The following is a 19,843-nucleotide window of genomic DNA, read 5'->3' as shown; positions in this document are numbered from 1 at the left end:
TTTTGCCGGTGGCATATAGTCTCTCTGTGGCATAACTTCCTCCCCGGTAAACCTTGCGTCGATCAGCGCCCCCCCCCCCCAAATCACGCCGCCGCACAAGTCTGCGAAGGAGGCTATAGCTAGCTATATCAGTCGTCTGTGTCTGCATTAAACTATTGGAATGGTAGTTGGAATGCCTAAAATAATTGAGCAACATTCGTCTCATAATTCTTCTCTATAATTGGCATAGTGGTGACTGGCTGGAATTTCGTACTTGCGACAATTGAAAGTCAAGTGAAAGTGAAGATCATTATTCGTACCATATTCAAATTAGGACTTCATTTGCGTGGCCTAGAAGAAATCCTACAACAAAGATAGCATTCTTAAGATAAGGCTGTCTTTGGGGGAGAATATGGTCAACTTATATTGTTCATGAAAATGTGGATATTATTTAAATCATCATCATGGCGAAGGTATGAGGCACGCGGAACTCTAGTTTATAATATAAATACTTACTTTTTAAAAATAATCTCCTTCATAGCCAAGAACAAAAGAAAAAAAAACAACTTGTCTCAAATCCTATGCATCATAAAGTACAATAATTCTAATCAGCAATTACGACATGGCCGCCCTCTTTACCGCAGAACACAATGAAACATCTGTCATGCAGGTACCTCCATGATTTACAATAGGAGTACTTTGTATTTAAAATTCTAATTACCTGGAGTGCACACGCCACAACTCAGAGGACAGTTGGCAAGCATATACCCTGCATTGTTCTCACAGTCACCTATACTTGCCCAGTAACCACAGTGAGGACTCGAGTCGCTGCAATCTGTCTACAGTGAAACAATCAAGTTGGAATTTTCATTTCAAAGACAATCGTGAAGCGTTATGATAGATGTGACTGCCAATACAATCATCTTTAGATTAACGTCAATGAGGTAACTATATGGGATGCTCTGCAATTAGAAAATGGCTTAATAATGTCCACTTCCACGTCGTTTCCAGACATAATTTGTACGAACATGGTAAAATAAATCTTATGAAGAACAAAGAACTATTTAGTTATTAGAATTATGTGGATTTCTTCAGTTACCACATGGTCGTGTTCTCTTTTGCAGATAACGCAATGAAGCATCTGCAATAGGGGTTACATCATTTATAATATTAGTATTTGTTTGTTTCAACTTCTATTTACCTGAGTTTCACAGTGATCTCCTTCATAGCCAGAAACACAATCACATGTATAGGTGTTGTCGCCGTCCACGCAGGTTCCGCCATTTTGACAGGTCACACCATCACAGTCGTCGGTGTCTGCATTGGCATATCAAGATGGTAGTTTATGTGCTTAATAGGACGAAGAAATGTGATGCATCAAAAAGAAGATTTAGCTGTGGATTTTCACCACTACGAAATGATCGTCTTTCCTATTGAAAATGCAATGAAATATCTGTCATCCAGGTCACTTCATTATGGCTCACTTGTTTCACGTTCTATTTACCTGAAGTGCACACGCCACAACTCAGAGGACAGTTGGCAAGCATGTACCCTGCATTGTTCTCACAGTCACCTATACTTGCCCAGTAACCACAGTGAGGACTCGAGTCGCTGCAGTCTGTCTACAGTGAAACAATCAAGTTGAATTTTCATTTCAAAGACAATCGTGAAGCGTCATGATAGATGTGACTGCCAATACAATCATCTTTAGATTAACGTCAATGAGGTAACTATATGGGATACTCTACATTTAGAAAATGGCTTAATAATGTCCACTTCCACGTCGTTTTCAGACATGATTTGTATAAACATGGTAAAATAAATCTTATGAAGAACAAAGAATTATTTAGATGTGGATTTCTTCAGTTACCACATGGTCATGTTCTCTTCCCGCAGATAACGGAATGAAGCATCTGCAATACAGGTTACTTTATTTATAATGTTAGTATTTGCTTGTTTCAAGTTCTATTTACCTGAGTTTCACAGTGATCTCCTTCATAGCCAGAAACACAATCACATGTATAGCTGTTGTCGCCGTCCACGCAGGTTCCGCCATTTTGACAGGTCACACCATCACAGTCGTCGGTGTCTGCATTGACATATCAAGATGGTAGTTTATGTGCTTAATAGGACGAAGAAATGTCATGCATCAAAAAGAAGATTTAGCTGTGGATTTTCACCACTACCAAATGATCGTCTTCTTTCCTATTGAAAATGCAATAAAATATCTGTCATCCAGGTCACTTCATTATGGCTCACTTGTTTCACGTTCTATTTACCTGAAGTGCACACGCCACAACTCAGAGGACAGTTGGCAAGCATGTACCCTGCATTGTTCTCACAGTCACCTATACTTGCCCAGTAACCACAGTGAGGACTCGAGTCGCTGCAGTCTGTCTACAGTGAAACAATCAAGTTGGAATTTTCATTTCAAAGACAATCGTGAAGCGTCATGATAGATGTGACTGCCAATACAATCATCTTTGGATTAACGTCAATGAGGTAACTATATGGGATACTCTACATTTAGAAAATGGCTTAATAATGTCCACTTCAACGTCGTTTCCAGACAAATTGTATAAACATGATAAATACATCTTATGAAGAACAAAGAACTATTTAGATGTGAAAGAATTCCTAAAAGTCATCATAGATGTGACTGTCAACACAATCACCGTTATTTTAACGTCAATGGGGTTACTATATATGAAATGCTATGCATTCGACAAATGCCATATGATATCCACTTCAACGTCGTTTCCAAACATAATTTAAATGAACATGGTAAAATAAATCTTAACCATAAGAACGATTTGGCTATGAATTTCTTCCGTTACCACGTGGTAGTGTTCTCTTCCGCAGATAACGCAAGGAAGCATCTGTATTACAGGTTAACTTACTTCATTTATGATATAAGTACTAATTTCTTGTTTCAAATTCTAGTTACCTGAGTTTCACAGTGATCTCCTTCATAGCCAGAATCACAATCACATGTATAGGTGTTGACGCCGTCCACACAAGTTCCACCATTTTGACAGGTCACACCATCACAGTCGTCGGTGTCTGCATTGACATATTGGGATGTCAGTCAATATGCTTCCAAGAAAAAGCAACTTGAATTCTAGCAAATCTTCTGCATAACATAGTATGATGAGCAATGACTTTTCTAGTTACGAATTTGTCCCTTGGTTCAATACACAGACACTAAAACATCTCTGCATCCAGGTTACTTCATTCCTAATAGGAGTACTTACTTGTTTCACAGTGATCTCCTTCATAGCCAAGATCACAATTACAGCTATAGCTGTTGACGCCGTCCACGCAAGTTCCACCATTTTGACAGGTCACACCATCACAGTCGTCGGTGTCTGCATTGACATATTGGGATGTCAGTCAATATGCTTCCAAGAAAAAGCAACTTGAATTCTAGCAAATCTGTTGCATAACATAGTATGATCAGCAATGACGTTTCTAGTTACGAAATTGTCCCTTGGTTCAATACACAGACACTGTACCGAAACATCTCTCATCCAGGTTACTTCATTCCTAATATGATTACTTACTTGTTTCACAGTGATCTCCTTCATAGCCAAGATCACAATTACAGCTATAGCTGTTGACGCCGTCCACGCAAGTTCCACCATTTTGACAGGTCACACCATCACAGTCGTCGGTGTCTGCATTGTCATATTGGGATGTCAGTCAATATGCTTCCAAGAAAAAGCAACTTGAATTCTAGCAAATATTTTGCATAACATAGTACGGTCAGCAATGACTTTTCTAGTTACGAAATTGTCCCTTGGTTCAATACGCAGTATGTCAAACATCTCTCATCCAGGTTACTTCATTCCTAATATGAGTACTTACTTGTTTCACAGTGATCTCCTTCATAGCCAACATCACAATTACAGCTATAGGTGTTGACGCCGTCCACGCAAGTTCCACCATTTTGACAGGTCACACCATCACAGTCGTCGGTGTCTGCATTAACATATTGTGATGTCAGTCAATATTCTTCCAAGAAAAGCAACTTGCATTCTAGCATATCTTTTGCATAACATAGTATGATGAGCAATTGACTTTTCTAGTTCCGTATATTGCCCCTTGGTTCAATACACAGACACTGTACCGAAACATCTCTCATCCAGGTTACTTCATTCCTAATAGGAGTACTTACTTGTTTCACAGTGATCTCCTTCATAGCCAACATCACAATTACAGCTATAGCTGTTGACGCCGTCCACGCAAGTTCCACCATTTTGACAGGTCACACCATCACAAGTCGTCGGTGTCTGCATTGACATATTGGGATGTCAGTCAATATGCTTCCAAGAAAAAGGAACTTGAATTCAAATTTTTTGCATAACATAGTATGATCAGCAATGACTTTTCTAGTTCCGCTATTGTCCCTTGGTTCAATACGCAGTATGTCAAACATCTCTCATCCGGGTTAGTTCATTCCTAATAGGAGTACTTACTTGTTTCACAGTGATCTCCTTCATAGCCAACATCACAATTACAGCTATAGCTGTTGACGCCGTCCACGCAAGTTCCACCATTTTGACATGTCACACCATCACAGTCGTCGGTGTCTGCATTGACATATTGGGATGTCAGTCAATGTGCTTCCAAGAAAAAGCAACTTGAATTCTAGCAAATATTTAGCATAACATAATATGATCAGCAATGACTTTTCTAGTTACGAAACTGTCCCTTGGTTCGATACACAGTCTGTGAAACATCTCTCATCCAGGTTACTTCATTCCTAATAGGAGTACTTACTTGTTTCACAGTGATCTCCTTCATAGCCAACATCACAATTACAGCTATAGGTGTTGACGCCGTCCACGCAAGTTCCACCATTTTGACAGGTCACACCATCACAGTCGTCGGTGTCTGCATTGACATATTGGGATGTCAGTCAATATTCTTCCAAGAAAAAGGAACTTGAATTCTAGCAAATCTGTTGCATAACATAGTATGATGAGCAATGATTTTTCTAGTTACTATATTGCCCCTTGGTTCAATACACAGACACTGTACCGAAACATCTCTCATCCAGGTTACTTCATTCCTAATAGGAGTACTTACTTGTTTCACAGTGATCTCCTTCATAGCCAAGATCACAATTACAGCTATAGCTGTTGACGCCGTCCACGCAAGTTCCACCATTTTGACAGGTCACACCATCACAGTCGTCGGTGTCTGCATTGACATATTGGGATGTCAGTCAATATGCTTCCAAGAAAAAAGCAACTTGAATTCTAGCAAATATTTTGCATAACATAATATGATCAGCAATGACTTTTCTAGTTACGAAATTGTCCCGTGGTTCAATACGCAGTATGTCAAACATCTCTCATCCAGGTTACTTCATTCCTAATAGGAGTACTTACTTGTTTCACAGTGATCTCCTTCATAGCCAACATCACAATTACAGCTATAGCTGTTGACGCCGTCCACGCAAGTTCCACCATTTTGACAGGTCACACCATCACAGTCGTCGGTGTCTGCATTGACATATTGGTATGTCAGTCAATATGCTTCCAAGAAAAAGCAACTTGCATACTAGCAAATATTTTCCATAACATAGTATGATCAGCAATGGCTTTTCTAGTTACGAAATTGTCTCTTGGTTCAATACGCAGTATGTCAAACATCTCTCATCCAGGTTACTTCATTCCTAATAGGAGTACTTACTTGTTTCACAGTGATCTCCTTCATAGCCAACATCACAATTACAGCTATAGCTGTTGACGCCGTCCACGCAAGTTCCACCATTTTGACAGGTCACACCATCACAGTCGTCGGTGTCTGCATTGACATATTGGGATGTCAGTCAATATGCTTCCAAGAAAAAGCAACTTGAATTCTAGCAAATATTTTGCATAACATAGTATGATCAGCAATGACTTTTCTAGTTACGAAATTGTCCCTTGGTTCAATACACAGACACTGTACCGAAACATCTCTCATCCAGGTTACTTCATTCCTAATAGGAGTACTTACTTGTTTCACAGTGATCTCCTTCATAGCCAACATCACAATTACAGCTATAGCTGTTGACGCCGTCCACGCAAGTTCCACCATTTTGACAGGTCACACCATCACAGTCGTCGGTGTCTGCATTGACATATTGGGATGTCAGTCAATATGCTTCCAAGAAAAGCAACTTGAATTCTAGCAAATATTTTGCATAACATAGTATGATCAGCAATGACTTTTCTAGTTACGAAATTGTCCCTTGGTTCGATACACAGTCTGTAAAACATCTCTCATCCAGGTTACTTCATTCCTAATAGGAGTACTTACTTGTTTCACAGTGATCTCCTTCATAGCCAACATCACAATTACAGCTATAGCTGTTGACGCCGTCCACGCAAGTTCCACCATTTTGACAGGTCACACCATCACAGTCGTCGGTGTCTGCATTGACATATTTTGTGTTAATTCCGGAGCTTTTATTGACAAAGGTAATATCTTTCTGAATGTTGTCGATTTTCATCAAATACCCCACATGAAAGCTAGATCTCAGAGGAATGTTTTTTAACTAGTACTTGCTTGTTTCACAGTGATCTCCTTCGTAGCCCGGAGCACATTGACATGTATAGCCGTTGTCTTCATTGACGCAAGTTCCGCCATTGGCACAGACATCAGTACCACATTCGCTGCTCACTGCAATGATGTACGGCAATCACTGTTAAAGCACTTTGAACTGCGCTGATTTACAAATGCCTATAATGTTATATCTTATAATGTTTACTATCTGTTTCCTTTGCTGAGCGTTGTTGTGCATTACTCTTGTGAAACCTAATGAAGATCGTAAGGTGTCATTTGGTATTTGCGATATGATGTAGCATTCTGTTCTGCGGGGAGGGTTGAGAAGAAATATCCTTCAATAATGATAATATGTGTCTGTTATGCATTTTAATTAGGACAGAAATGAGTTAGGAAAGATGGGATAGTCCACAAACGTTTGCATGCTAATGAGTAACAGAGTCACGTACCCTGCATGGCATGCATAACATGACGTCAGAGGTGCAATGGTTTTCCCACAATTCCCCCCATTGCTTTGGGAATTACAGAGAAGAAGAAGCTGCCCGATGTGTCAGTTATGCAGTTAATATAGAGACGGAGGATGCCACATACAAACGTTGCACGCCAAAAACGTTGCACTGCCACAAACCGCTTATGTTGCACTGCCCACAGTCACGTGTCCTACATGCATACCATAAGATGCAGTAGATTGCACGCAATTTCCCCCACTGCATTGGAAATGAAGCAGCATGATGCGTCAGTTATGCAGATATAGGGACGAGCGACGTCACAAACGTTTTTTATGGTTATGATGCAGTACCCATAGAGGCAGATGTCTTATATGTATAACATGACGTTAGAGATGCAGCAGATTGGTCACAATCTTCCCATCGAATGGATAGTAACAGAGAAAATAGCCTGATGCGTCAGTTATGCAGTTACAGAGGCGACCGACGACACAAACGTTTTGCATGGTTATGATGCACTTTTCACAGTCATATGCATAACATGACATTAAAGATGCAGTAGTTTGCAATTACAGAGATGATGCAGCATGATGCAGTTATGAATTTACAGAGACCGGGGGGGCGTCACAGACGGCTTGCATGCTTATGATGCACTCATATGTGTCACATCTTTTACATGCATAATGTAATGTAAGATAGAGCTGCAGTTGGTTGCTCACAATTCTCCAATCGGATTAAAAGTTACGGAAAAGAAATAGACTTAAGTGTCAGTTATGGACTTAAACAGACGGATGGTGCCACAAACGTTTTGCATGGTTATGATGCACTTCTCACAAAGTAACGCGCCCCATATGAATAAAGTTACGTCAGAAATGCAGTAGATTGCTCAGAAATAGCCTGCTGTGTCAGTTATGCAGTTATGCCTGAATAGTATAGAAATAGAGGGGTCGCCATTGTAGTATACCATTGTTGTTTTCATTGCAATTAGAGCTTTGACATGTATTCAAGAGTTTACATTCTTTTTTGGTACTTTAGCGAGATGCACGATAAGAGAAGTGACGTTGTAAATTGTTGTACGCACCACAAACGAGATCAATCCCCCTCCATTCTCCATTCACACATTGCTTAAAGTTCTCTCCCCCGGCTTCGACATACCCGGGGATGCAGTGGTAGAAGCAAAATGTCGCTGCACGGTAGGGAAAATTGGACTGGCATGTCTTTTCATCTCTCGTGTTTGGTACGTCGGGTGGGTGGCGTGTGCAGCGGCGTGGGCCTGAAATAACCAGTGACACATTCCCAGTGAAATCAAAACAGAATGCATTCTAGTAAGATGACCCCTCGAATAATCATAATGCATAATGGTCGACAGTTGTACACTTCGTCTCTGGAGTCTCGGGTTGTCGACCGTTTCACGTACATCAGGGGCAGGCCCTTCTCGGCCCGAATCTCGATCCATTTCCGTATCATTTTCCAAATTTCAACAAAGGCTCATCTTTTATCAAGATTTCGGAATAGAATTGGAGCCCGCGGAAAGAGCAGTTGAGACAAGGGACTGCGTAAGATGGAGCATAAATGTGGATAAGAATGAAGCGACGTGTGCCGGAAAGAAAGTTCACGTCCATAGAATGAAAAAAAGCAATAGTTGATAGTTCCCTTACCGGGAGTTGATAGCTCTTTGGTACTTCAAATAATTCCTTGACCATACCTACCTAAACAAGTTCAGCCACCACCCCACTCCCCGTGATAGATTGGGGATGCTTTCATTGGGATATAAATGATAGTGAGTTTTACACACTTTGTCAGATTCTTACCCGCAAGCTTACGGCAATCAACAAAATAGATTCAGGTGAAAGCAAACGCCCTTGAGAAATCGGCAGCAACCTACATGTCAGATTTGGAACACCATTGAGAGCCCCATGAATTATCGTCGATGCTGACCACATCGAATTTACCGAGAAAAGTTAGTCCCAAACGACAGCATTTATATTTTGTCCAGGCCTCAAAAGACGAAGATACCATGTACCAGAGGTGCATGTTAGAGCAAGAAAACAACCAATGGAGGAGACAACACCTTCGTTGTTCTCAAGTTTTCTAAAAAGAAGAAATTAAGTCATGCTGCAAGTCAAATAAGGTCACTGAAAAGTCAAATAGCCTTTGACCACTGCAGACGCCACGGCGGCAAAACCGATCTTGGAGACAGGCTGAAGAAAAGTTCCTAAAGCGGGAGCTATGCGGCTCCATATCTTCTATGGCGGAAGCATTCCGATAGATGATAACAAAAGAGAGAGGAAAGTCATAAGAAGATTCAGAGGGCCCAGCCTTGCACGAGTGCTAGCAGAGAAAACCACAGTTGTCGGCTACAGGATTACGACATGATGGCGACTCATCACGTGATGGATGATCTGCTTTCTGTGGCCCTGTATTATACAATACCCGCTAGTTATAAACCACCAGATGGCCTTCCATCTATGACTAGTACTAGTTTTGTCTGCATTTGGTAGAGTTACAACTTCTTCTAATACAATTGGGAAAGGCACATGGAAAGGTAAAGTGTGGAGGACGCAATGAAAATATTTCTATGGGATAATGAATGAATGAATGAATGAATGAATGAATGAATGAATGAATGAATGAATGAGTGAGTGAGTGAGTGAGTGAGTGAGTGAGTGAGTGAGTGAATAAATAAATGTGTGACTGGATGAATGGGTGAATGAATGAATGAATGAATGATATGAATGATGAATGGATGGATAAATGGATAAATGAATGGATGGATGGATGAATGGATTCAAATCTTTATTGCATATTCGTACCAACAAGGTCAAAGGAAACCAAACGGTTAGTTTGAAAAGACTAATGTACTACGAGTATGCTAAACATAAGCCAAAGTTCTCACCTGTGTTACACCATGCCCTCATTTTACGACTGCATGCAACAAGTCACAGAAAAAGAATAGTTTGTACATACATACACTTAATCAAGCTATCACTAACACTATAGTCTATTACTAGTATTATAAATAAAGTTGATTTCGCTTCTCTATAATGGTGAAAGGGTAAGACATGTTTTTGGATCAGAGGTTGTCTAAGCTCATTGGAATTTAGAGTTTGCCTGCATTGCATGGTTGTGTAAGGTAGGAAACATTGGTACACAGGCTGGAAGTACTCACGAGTTTCACAGTGATCTCCAACAAAGCCCGGAGGACAGTCACAGCTGTAGCTATTGACGCCGTCAATGCAAACTCCACCATTTTCACAGATCACCCCAGAACAGTCGTCGATGTCTGCAATGACATATTGGAATACCAGTTAGTGTGCTTCCAAGAAAATCTAACTACAATTGTCTCAAATGCTATGCATCTCCCAATGCGACTAGTCACGTATTTTTCGCTATTACAAAGCTGTTTTGCTACAGTTCTACACTACACTACACTACACTACACTACAATTCCAAACTGTCAACTAATAAGAACATTATGATATTGTAATGACATGACAACGCTGTACAAATCTTTTATACAGGGTGATTTACTCATAATTAACAGAACTACTTACTTGTTTCACAGTGATCTCCTTCATAGCCAGGAACACAATCACAGCTATAGCTGTTGTTCTCTTCCACGCAAGTTCCACCATTTTGACAGGTGACAGAGGAACAGATGGTAGTGGCTGTATTGACATATTGTGACAGCAGGTGTTTGACCTCCAAGAAAATCAAATTACAATTGCATGGAATACCGTTTTCCCTTCAATACAATCAGAGGTCTAGCATTTTAATTCAATCAAATTACATGTTTTGGAATTCGAATTGCATGTATCTCTATATATACGATAAGCAGTTTAGCTTTTGTGGTTATAAAGCTGATTTACAAAGCTGGCCATTACTACATGGATACAAAGCTGTTTTACAAAGCTGTCCATTACTACATGGATACAAAGCTGTTTTACAAAGCTGTCCATTACTACATGGTTACAAAGCTGTCCACTACTACACACGGTGGTAAAATCTGGGCTGCAAAGTTCCCACATGTCATAGAACCCGAACTGTGTTCGATCGTGTTCGATCTGGGGAATTCGAATCGAACCCGCGTTCTATTTCGGGGTCACCTGCGGCCATTTCACTATAAAGCGGCAAAACAAGCCTTTCTACCTCCGTTCATTGCAACAGATAAAAAACAACACTTTTCTATAGATACAAACAGTTTCCTGGGCAGTACATGTCCGCTATTATTTTTGGTGGACATGTAAAACATGTAGCGAAGCTACTGTCGTATCCTTGAGTGACCTTGAATACTCTAATGATTCTTTACGCCAGTATGAATAACACAATGCACACTTTCTGGCGATATGACATATCTCCAAAAACTCGTTCAAACCTGGAAACATGGAGAGTCAAACATACCCCATTTACGGCTCAAAATGACTGTAACGGTTGTCCCGAAAATCGTGTTTTAGGGATTTTTGAAAAATGGCCTCAATTTTGAATTTTGGGTAATTTAGTGAGAAAAATGTAAAAAAATGCCATTTTTTCACCAATATGTCGACAAAAACTAGACTTAAAATCAGAAATTAAAAAATCCCTAAAACACGATTTTTTGTCTTATTCCTAGTCTGCGAAAAATATAAAAATCGGGGATCTGGGGTAATATACGTAGCCAGGTTTGAACGATGTTTGCCTAAAAGCGTGATATGACTTGTGCTCGGAAACCCGAAAATAATCGTCTTTCTGAGCGAAATTTAAAAAAATCATTGATTTAACATAAAAAGCTAACATTTAAAGGATGTTAAGACAATAATTTCATTTTAATTTGAAGAAATTTACCCCTAAATATCATTTGTGTATTTTCAAATATTTTACGGGTAGTCCAAAACAGGCCAAAATAGCGTCTTGTAACCCGATACCTTTTCGAACGCGCATAGCAATGGGAAAGAATGCCGTAGTGACAGACCGCCGTGTACATGTACATGGCAACAGTAGTCAACGTACGTTTCAGTAACAACAGTGACATCGTTAGAATATAGCCGTGTTATTTTCGCCCAGGCACATCTTTAATGCACTGATAAAAGGGGTAATTTACTTGTTTCGCAGTGATCTCCTTCATAGCCAACATCACAATTACAGCTATAGCTGTTGACGCCGTCTACGCAAGTTCCACCATTATAACAGGTCACAACAGCACAGTCGTCGGTGTCTGCATTGGTATATTGGAATGCCAGTTAATATATATATTTTTTTTTCAAAAATAAGCAAAAATAAGTGTGCCAAATACCATAAAAAGATCTCAAAGTAGTACATCAAGTGTCGAACGTTAACGCATCAATAATAATAAATAATTAGGACATCGAGTCGTTTTCAACATAAAATGCTAGGAAACATCTCTAGCTAATGAAGATTACTTTATTTATAATAGGAGTACTTACTTGTTTCACAGTGATCTCCTTCATAGCCAGGAAGACAATGGCAACTATAGCTGTTGATGCCATCAATGCAAATTCCGCCATTTTGACAGGTCACACCATCACAGTCGTCGGTGTCTGCATTGACATATTGGTATGTGAGTAAATATGCTTCCAAGAAAAAGCAACTTGCATGCAAGTCTCATGCATTACCAAGTACGATCAGCAATGACTTTCCTCGCTTACGACATGCTCCGGTGGTTCTTTTAACATGATGAAACATCTGTTATCCAGGTTACTTTATTCTTAATAGGAGTACTTACTTGTTTCACAGTGATCTCCTTCATAGCCAACATCACAATTACAGCTATAGCTGTTGACGGCGTCCACGCAAGTTCCACCATTTTGACAGAACACACCAAAACAGTCGTCGGTGTCTGCATTGGTATATTGGAATGACAGTTGATATTCTTCAAAGAAAATAATCAAAAAGGACTGTGCCAAATACGACATAAAGCGTCGAACGTTAACGTATCAATAGAGAATTGACATCGAGTCTTGTTCAACATGAAATGCTAGTAGGAAACCTCTCCAGCTAATGCAGATTACTTCATTCCTAATAGGAGTACTTACTTGTTTCACAGTGATCTCCTTCATAGCCAACATCACAATTACAGCTATAGCTGTTGACGCCGTCCACGCAAGTTCCACCATTTTGACAGGTCACACCATCACAGTCGTCGGTGTCTGTATTGACATATTGGGATATATAGTAGTTAATGTTTTCTATAGCAATTTTTCTAAATGCCATACCGCTCGCTAAGATCGATCAGCAGTGAGTTTTTATTACAAAGTTGTTGCGATTGACTTCCTCACTTCTAGTCAAGTCAAGTCAAGTCAATTTTATTGCGCAACAATTGCATTTGATACAATGTATGGCAAGTGACACTTAATAACTATAAACTATTTCTACTAGTGTACTAATCTAACTTCAATGCATGTATATATGTTCTAATGGAATGTTACATTTCACATTGCAGTGACAAGGTTTCTCTTTTGTATAGCAGTATGTACATATTGGCCTAAATAAACAGATACAGAGTCGGGGCATGATAACAATATGTTGAAGATTTCTCTACTTGTCCCAGGTAGTGTTATTTTATTTTTACATGATATCATTAGTTTTTTTTTCTTTCTTCGTTATAGTATGGACATATTATTACAAAATGGTACTCATCTTCAACTTTGTCTTTGCAGGCAGGACATATTCTTTTCTCGGCTGGTATCTTTTTGTGACGACCCTTCTCAATTTCTAGGCAATGTGCACTAATTCTCAGTTTTGTAATACTAGATGTAAAGGATTTGTTTCGGATCACCGAGAGGTAATTCTCCATGGTAAAGGTTTTATGAGACGTCGTAAAGTAAAAAAAAACATTTAAAACAGAGAATGCTAGCAATCATCTGTTACCCAGGGTTACTACATTTATAGCAGGAGTACCTACTTGTTTCACAGTGATCTCCTTCATAGCCAGGAAGACAATGGCAACTATAGCTGTTGATGCCATCAATGCAAATTCCGCCATTTTGACAGGTTACACCAGGACAGTCGTCGGTGTCTGTATTGACATATTGGGATGTCAGTCAATATGCTTCCATGAAAAAGAAAGCTAAATTCTAGCAAATCTTATGCATCACATAGCATCAGCAATGGGTCTTCTCATTACAACATGATCCCGATGTTCAATACACTGACAAGAACTCAATTACAATTACTTCAATTGTTCTGCCTCTCATAATATTTAGGTAGACTGTAGACGTGAATTTGCCACATTTAGGACTTTTGCTAAATGCATAATGACAGACATGACGTGGTTTAGTTAATTTCTCTATTGCAAGTTCATGCCCGGGGGCTAACTGCAAAGTGACAATGACAGTGAGTACAGAACGTATTGAAGAATGTTATAAAACCATGTGTTAACATTAAGATTTACATCTACTTGTCCAAATTTGTATCTCTACTTAAAACTAATAACGTATGCAAATGTGATATAGAGATGATAAGTAATACATAAACAGGTAAGCGAGACATTGCAACTACCATTCTATTTGTAGTCAAGCTATTGGGCTAATGAATGAAATACCTCCATTGCATATTTATGTTTTTACGAGCTAAGTACAGGTCACGTATAAAGCACAGAGATATCTCACCAAACAAACTTTACTGAGGTATCACATTGTACATACTAAAAAACATGTACAGATTAGATATAGATAGAGCATAGCATACTCGTAGTTTGCCTAATCTTTATTTGTAACTAAAGTAGTAAGTGCATTTAGTCCCACTGGGGCATGAATATGCAGTAGAGAAAAACTTCATTGTCATTGTCACTTATGTGTACTGCTACCTTCTGGTTCGACTACGATGTACAATTCTAGCTTCTTGTCGCTTCTTCAGACAGTTGTAGATGTATGCGCATATGTAGCTTATAGTGCTGATATATAGGTTTGCCTAGTTCCATTTGGAATGGAAATGTATATGTTCTATGAAGATAATTAATAAAAACATTTTCGTACTCACCACATAGATTCTTCAAGGAGATGTTGAATTTTCGACCCTCATGAGATTTTAAGCGCAAGTGAAAATTGCTTAATTACAAAATTGACATTTATTAATTAATTGCACTTACCACAAACGAGATCAACCCCTATCCATGTTCCACTCACACATTGTTTAAAGCTCTGCCCCCCAGCTGCCCAATACCCGGGGATGCAGTGGTAGAGACAGACTGTTGTAGAGCGGTAGGGAGGGTCGGGCGGTGTGCAGGTCTTTTCATCCATCGTGTTCGGTACGTCTGGAGGGGCGCTCGTACAGGGGGGTTGGCCTGAAATAACCAAAATATCACAGGAATATTAGCCATATTCAAAGGCCTGTATGATAGGAGTTGGAGTTTGGCCCCCAAACTAGAAATGTTTTCAGTAGAGAAAATTGCTATTTATGATAATCTATAAAAATGCCGATGCTTATATGATTAATACTTGATTGCAGATTGTATTAGCACTTGATGATTAGTAATTAGGATGTTAAATTTCATTCTATACCCTTTTCTTTTTGTATGAAAATGTTCAATAGTCGTTGCCATGCATTGAACCATGTACAATTGTCGTGTGATCAAGTTCGTCTTATATTATTCGCATTCTATCTCATTTTACATGTTTATTTGCGTTTATATGCATTGTCGTTGCTATCACAAACTTACCGTTTTTGGAATGTGTCTAGAGAAGAGTTAAAACACGTAGCGCCTGCTACATACATCATTTCTTGTATAACTTTTATTGTACACGTATATTAACTACATGGGTTAAGTACTGGTCACAATAAAGGAATAGTATACAGAAAACGTTACATATACACATGTCAAGTAACAACAACTAAGTGAATTCGACTTCGCTACGCTTCTTAGTAATGGTAAGAACAGATATATTTCATAATCGAATGTTTATCAAAGTTAAATGGAAATATGAATTAGTATTAATTAAGTGTATGAAGTCGTGAAATCTGGGTTGTATTAGACTATTTTCGTATTGTTTCGGACCGGTCGCTACCGTGGTTCGTTCGAGTGGGCCGAGGTATTCTGAAAGACGAGGCAAATTTAGGAGAACGTGTAGTTCCGCATTGCGATTGGTTAGGGCGGATCAAGTTTACACTGTGATTGGCTAAGACAGGTCGTGCCCCGCCCGTGCTCACCACGTGATAGAAGTCCACTGCGTAACATCAATTCATGACCCCATAGGTACCTACATAAAAATGTATAAAATTCATCTCTCTCTTAATGGGTCCCAAAATTTAGATTCTATTAAATAATGTTGCACATCTTCAATTCATTCACAGTATCGACGTCATATGCGTTTATGATATACTTCAAAAAGATAATAAAAGAAGGAATTGAAAGATACTATCCGAAGTACCCATCCTGCAGTCAAGGCGTGAGGACGCTGTCTTGAAACTCCTTACGCAGATGTTCCAGGACAACCACCCCCTACAAGACATTGTCCCTGTCTCTAGAGCTAATGCTACTGGACGCTCTCTTAGGAACAAAAACACTAAAAACACTATCTCCATCCCCCCAGCCAGAACAAAAAGACTCCAGAACTCTTTTCCTACATCAGTCTTTTAGACTCTACAATCAGACTGTATAATAAGAACTTGTTATACCTATGTACAGTTCATATCAGTAGTATGTATATTATACTCATGTATATATTGTATGTAATAATGTTATGTGTTTATTTTAATCTAATGATGTAAACACCAATGCCATTCAGGCAACAATTTAATTCTACATTGTATGTCTGCAATGTTGGTATGGAAATAGAGAATTGAAGAACTGAATGAGTGAGTGAGTGAGTGAGTGAGTAAGTGAGTGAGTGAGTGAGTGAGTGAGTGAGTGAGTGAGTGAGTGAGTGAGTGAGTGAGTGAGTGAGTGAGTGAGTGAGTGAGTGGAAGTGGAACAAACCATTATGGTCTAAAAATTTTCCCGACCAGCCTCGTAACTCCTGCTTCTCCCATTGGGTCAGTTAGTCCTCACTACTTGTGAGAAATTGGGCTGGTCTCAATCATGATGTTTCTGACTCAGGGAGAAGAGTTGCTGTTACAGTTTTACTCGGTAACCTGTAACCCAGGTGAGTGGTAATACCATGCAGGTGGTAGCACCATTCAGGTGATACCATTCAGGTGGTTAACCAACCTTGAAGTGGCCTAATGGCCGTGTTACGTGGCGACCACTAAGTAATAAAAAAATTGAATACGTACAAGCACAATCTAATCCGCGCCCTCCAATCCATCGAGTCGGCCTGATTTTGCACGTCCTTTTCCTGGCCCCTCCCCGCCTCCTACACCCGCGCTCACACCTGTAGAAGCAGGACTCTCCCTTCGTGAAGGGCGGTGAACAGCCATACCGTACTGCGTCTCTGATTACCAGCTCGGGGCACTTTGCTGTAAATGCATTAGTAGGTATACTGTTTTAATGTTTAATTGCAAATTCATGCCCGAGGGCTAATTGCAGGAACAGAAGAAACAGACAATTAGTACACATAGAACTACTGATAACTACTGATAAACTACTTTTAATAACTACTGAGTTTGACTTCTTTTTTGAAGACAGAGGAAGACAAAGGATCCCACTTTTCCTGTAATTTGTGGGTTTCCGGATGTTAAGAGGATAGTAGTTTTCTTTGCATTTGTATATGTGTGAAAATTTGGGTAGAATTTGGAGGCCACGTCAAAGAGTTCATTTCGTTCCTTGCTGTAGAGGGTACAATTTGAGATGAAATGCGTTTCGTCTTCCACCGTATTCAACGTACAATGTTTGCAAATTTGTTCATACACTTGGAGGTTCTTGTATCGCCCTCTCTCAATTTGATTAATACATTATTAGGTAACAAACACCGTCAGGCCATGCGGATTTGATTTTTTTAGTTACAATTCAACATGGACAATACAAGACATGGTGGTGAGGGACTCTAGCTATAGCTAATTTTAAACTCACCACCAAACATACAAGTATACAGTAACAAAATACATGACAAAAAACAACAGAGAACAGCAAATGGGTGGAAATGGATCAATAAATGGTAAGGAAGAACATGTTTTGTAGGCTATGCAGGAGTTAATCTAATGCAAACCATTTAGTATCAATAACGTAAGTTCGGGTGATTGTCAGAATGTTAAAGTTTGTATCTGGGTGTAAATCGGGTGATCCTCTATAAGTAAAATGTTATATAAGAGTTGTTCAGACATGTTGTGTACATCAAACATAGAGCCTACCAAGTTCTGTAGATTACTGAGTAGGGTGACTCCTTGCTGATTATATACTTGATTTGATTTGATTTGATTTGAGTAATAAAAAGGATGTAATAAGTACATCTACGACGACAAAGACTTTCTTCAACCGGGATATGAGGACGATTCAGGTCCTGAACGGTACATAAGATCTTTTGTTTCCAGGCTAACAAAACGAATTTAACTGCTGTTGGTGGTCTTTTAAGGCCATCCGAATAATGTTTATTTACTGAAGCATTCAATTTGGTCACACCGCCTTAATTTTATGGATGACATCCTCTGAAGACCCCCAAACTAGTGCGCGCGGGCGAATAAAAAAAAATTCGACCAAATATAAAAATGCAACTAAACTACAGGAATACAAAGCTGCTATTGTGAATTTGCGGTACCGACGCATACGGCACATGCTGGCTTATCCCCAGACACCAGCTGCATAGTCAAGGATGGGACAAACACACGCTTCATAGAGTTGTGTGTATGTGTAGTAACCCAAGTCTTTTAAAACCTTGACTTTACCCAGAACCCCACCTAGAGCTCTCCCTGCAGCCTCTGCAAGAACAGTAGTAGCTGTATTAAAAGACAGGTGTTCATCTAAGAAAAGACCTAAATATTTGTACCGGCTCACATAATCAAGTTTCAAATTTCCAAATCTAAATTATTGTGGAATTTATGAATCGGTACTGTACGTATGTACTGAGTTCTTGAATCGTGGAGCTTCGGTAGCCTGGGTGCCATCCTCCAGAGTTACCACCGGCTCCGTACTGTTGCTAACTACCATGGACTACCCAGGCCTAGAGCCAGGCCAGAGCCACTGAGGACGTGATCTTTTTCGTTTTTTTAGAACAGGCGAAAATCAATGCGCGCGCGGATGTCATCCATAAAATGAAGTCGGTGTGGCCTAATGGCTACTAAAAACGTGATGCGGATTTTTGGCGACGATCTGGGGGCAAAGGCATTATTTTTTTCCAACTTACGGTTCTTTTTCCTCTTCTTGGCATCGACCAGAAGGAGGACGAGTGATGTAGCGCAGAGTAGGAAGAGCAGGGTGGATACCCTGGCGTTAGAACTGTTAAAAAAACATATATTTCTGACTAAACAATTAGAGAAGTACTACGGACAAATTTTAGAAAATGACATATAGAAACTGGTACATCTAATGATAAATGATTTATTATTGTTCCTGCAAGCGTTAAGCCACTGTCACACATACACACACACACACACACACACACACACACACACACACACACACACACACACACACACACACACACACACACACACACACACACACACACACACACACACACACACACACACACACACACACACACACACACACACACACACACACACACACATACACACACGAACACATACACACGCACACACACACGCACAGTGACACAAGCACAAACATACACACTGTCACACACACACACACACAGTGACACAAGTACACACACACACACACACACACACACATACACAGTGACACAAGCACACACACACACCGCCACACAGACACACACACACAGTGACACAAGCATACACACAGACACACACACATACACACACAGTGACACAAGCACACACACACACCGCCACACAGACACACACACACA

At 39.8% G+C, this 19,843-nt stretch overlaps 1 protein-coding gene and 1 long non-coding RNA gene across 2 annotated transcripts in view; both read right to left on the bottom strand.

Moving 5' to 3' along the window:
- Positions 1 to 15,107, bottom strand: part of LOC109466213 (fibropellin-1-like) — a 29,712-nt gene extending 14,605 nt beyond the window's left edge. Inside the window, 21 exon segments of the mRNA XM_019763880.1 lie at positions 701 to 818; positions 1,181 to 1,296; positions 1,484 to 1,601; positions 1,953 to 2,068; positions 2,259 to 2,376; positions 2,927 to 3,042; positions 3,234 to 3,347; positions 3,543 to 3,656; positions 3,847 to 3,960; positions 4,157 to 4,259; positions 4,261 to 4,271; positions 4,458 to 4,571; positions 4,762 to 4,875; positions 5,071 to 5,184; positions 5,376 to 5,489; positions 5,680 to 5,793; positions 5,989 to 6,102; positions 6,292 to 6,405; positions 13,013 to 13,126; positions 13,882 to 13,995; positions 15,104 to 15,107. Of these exon segments, the coding sequence (XP_019619439.1) occupies positions 701 to 818; positions 1,181 to 1,296; positions 1,484 to 1,601; positions 1,953 to 2,068; positions 2,259 to 2,376; positions 2,927 to 3,042; positions 3,234 to 3,347; positions 3,543 to 3,656; positions 3,847 to 3,960; positions 4,157 to 4,259; positions 4,261 to 4,271; positions 4,458 to 4,571; positions 4,762 to 4,875; positions 5,071 to 5,184; positions 5,376 to 5,489; positions 5,680 to 5,793; positions 5,989 to 6,102; positions 6,292 to 6,405; positions 13,013 to 13,126; positions 13,882 to 13,995; positions 15,104 to 15,107 (2,188 nt within the window).
- Positions 15,108 to 15,173: 66 nt separating this feature from the next.
- On the bottom strand, positions 15,174 to 19,278 carry LOC109466220. The gene is made up of 3 exons (XR_002140013.1): positions 19,193 to 19,278; positions 17,190 to 17,372; positions 15,174 to 15,261 (listed from the first exon to the last, which is right to left on the bottom strand). It is a non-coding gene; the product is annotated as an uncharacterized LOC109466220 (long non-coding RNA).
- Positions 19,279 to 19,843: the final 565 nt, after the last annotated feature.

The sequence above is a fragment of the Branchiostoma belcheri genome, unplaced genomic scaffold (assembly GCF_001625305.1).
Source record: "Branchiostoma belcheri isolate BF01 breed outbred unplaced genomic scaffold, Haploidv18h27 scaffold160, whole genome shotgun sequence".
Taxonomy (NCBI): Eukaryota; Metazoa; Chordata; class Leptocardii; order Amphioxiformes; family Branchiostomatidae; genus Branchiostoma; species Branchiostoma belcheri.
This window is presented reverse-complemented; position numbering and strand designations above follow the sequence as displayed.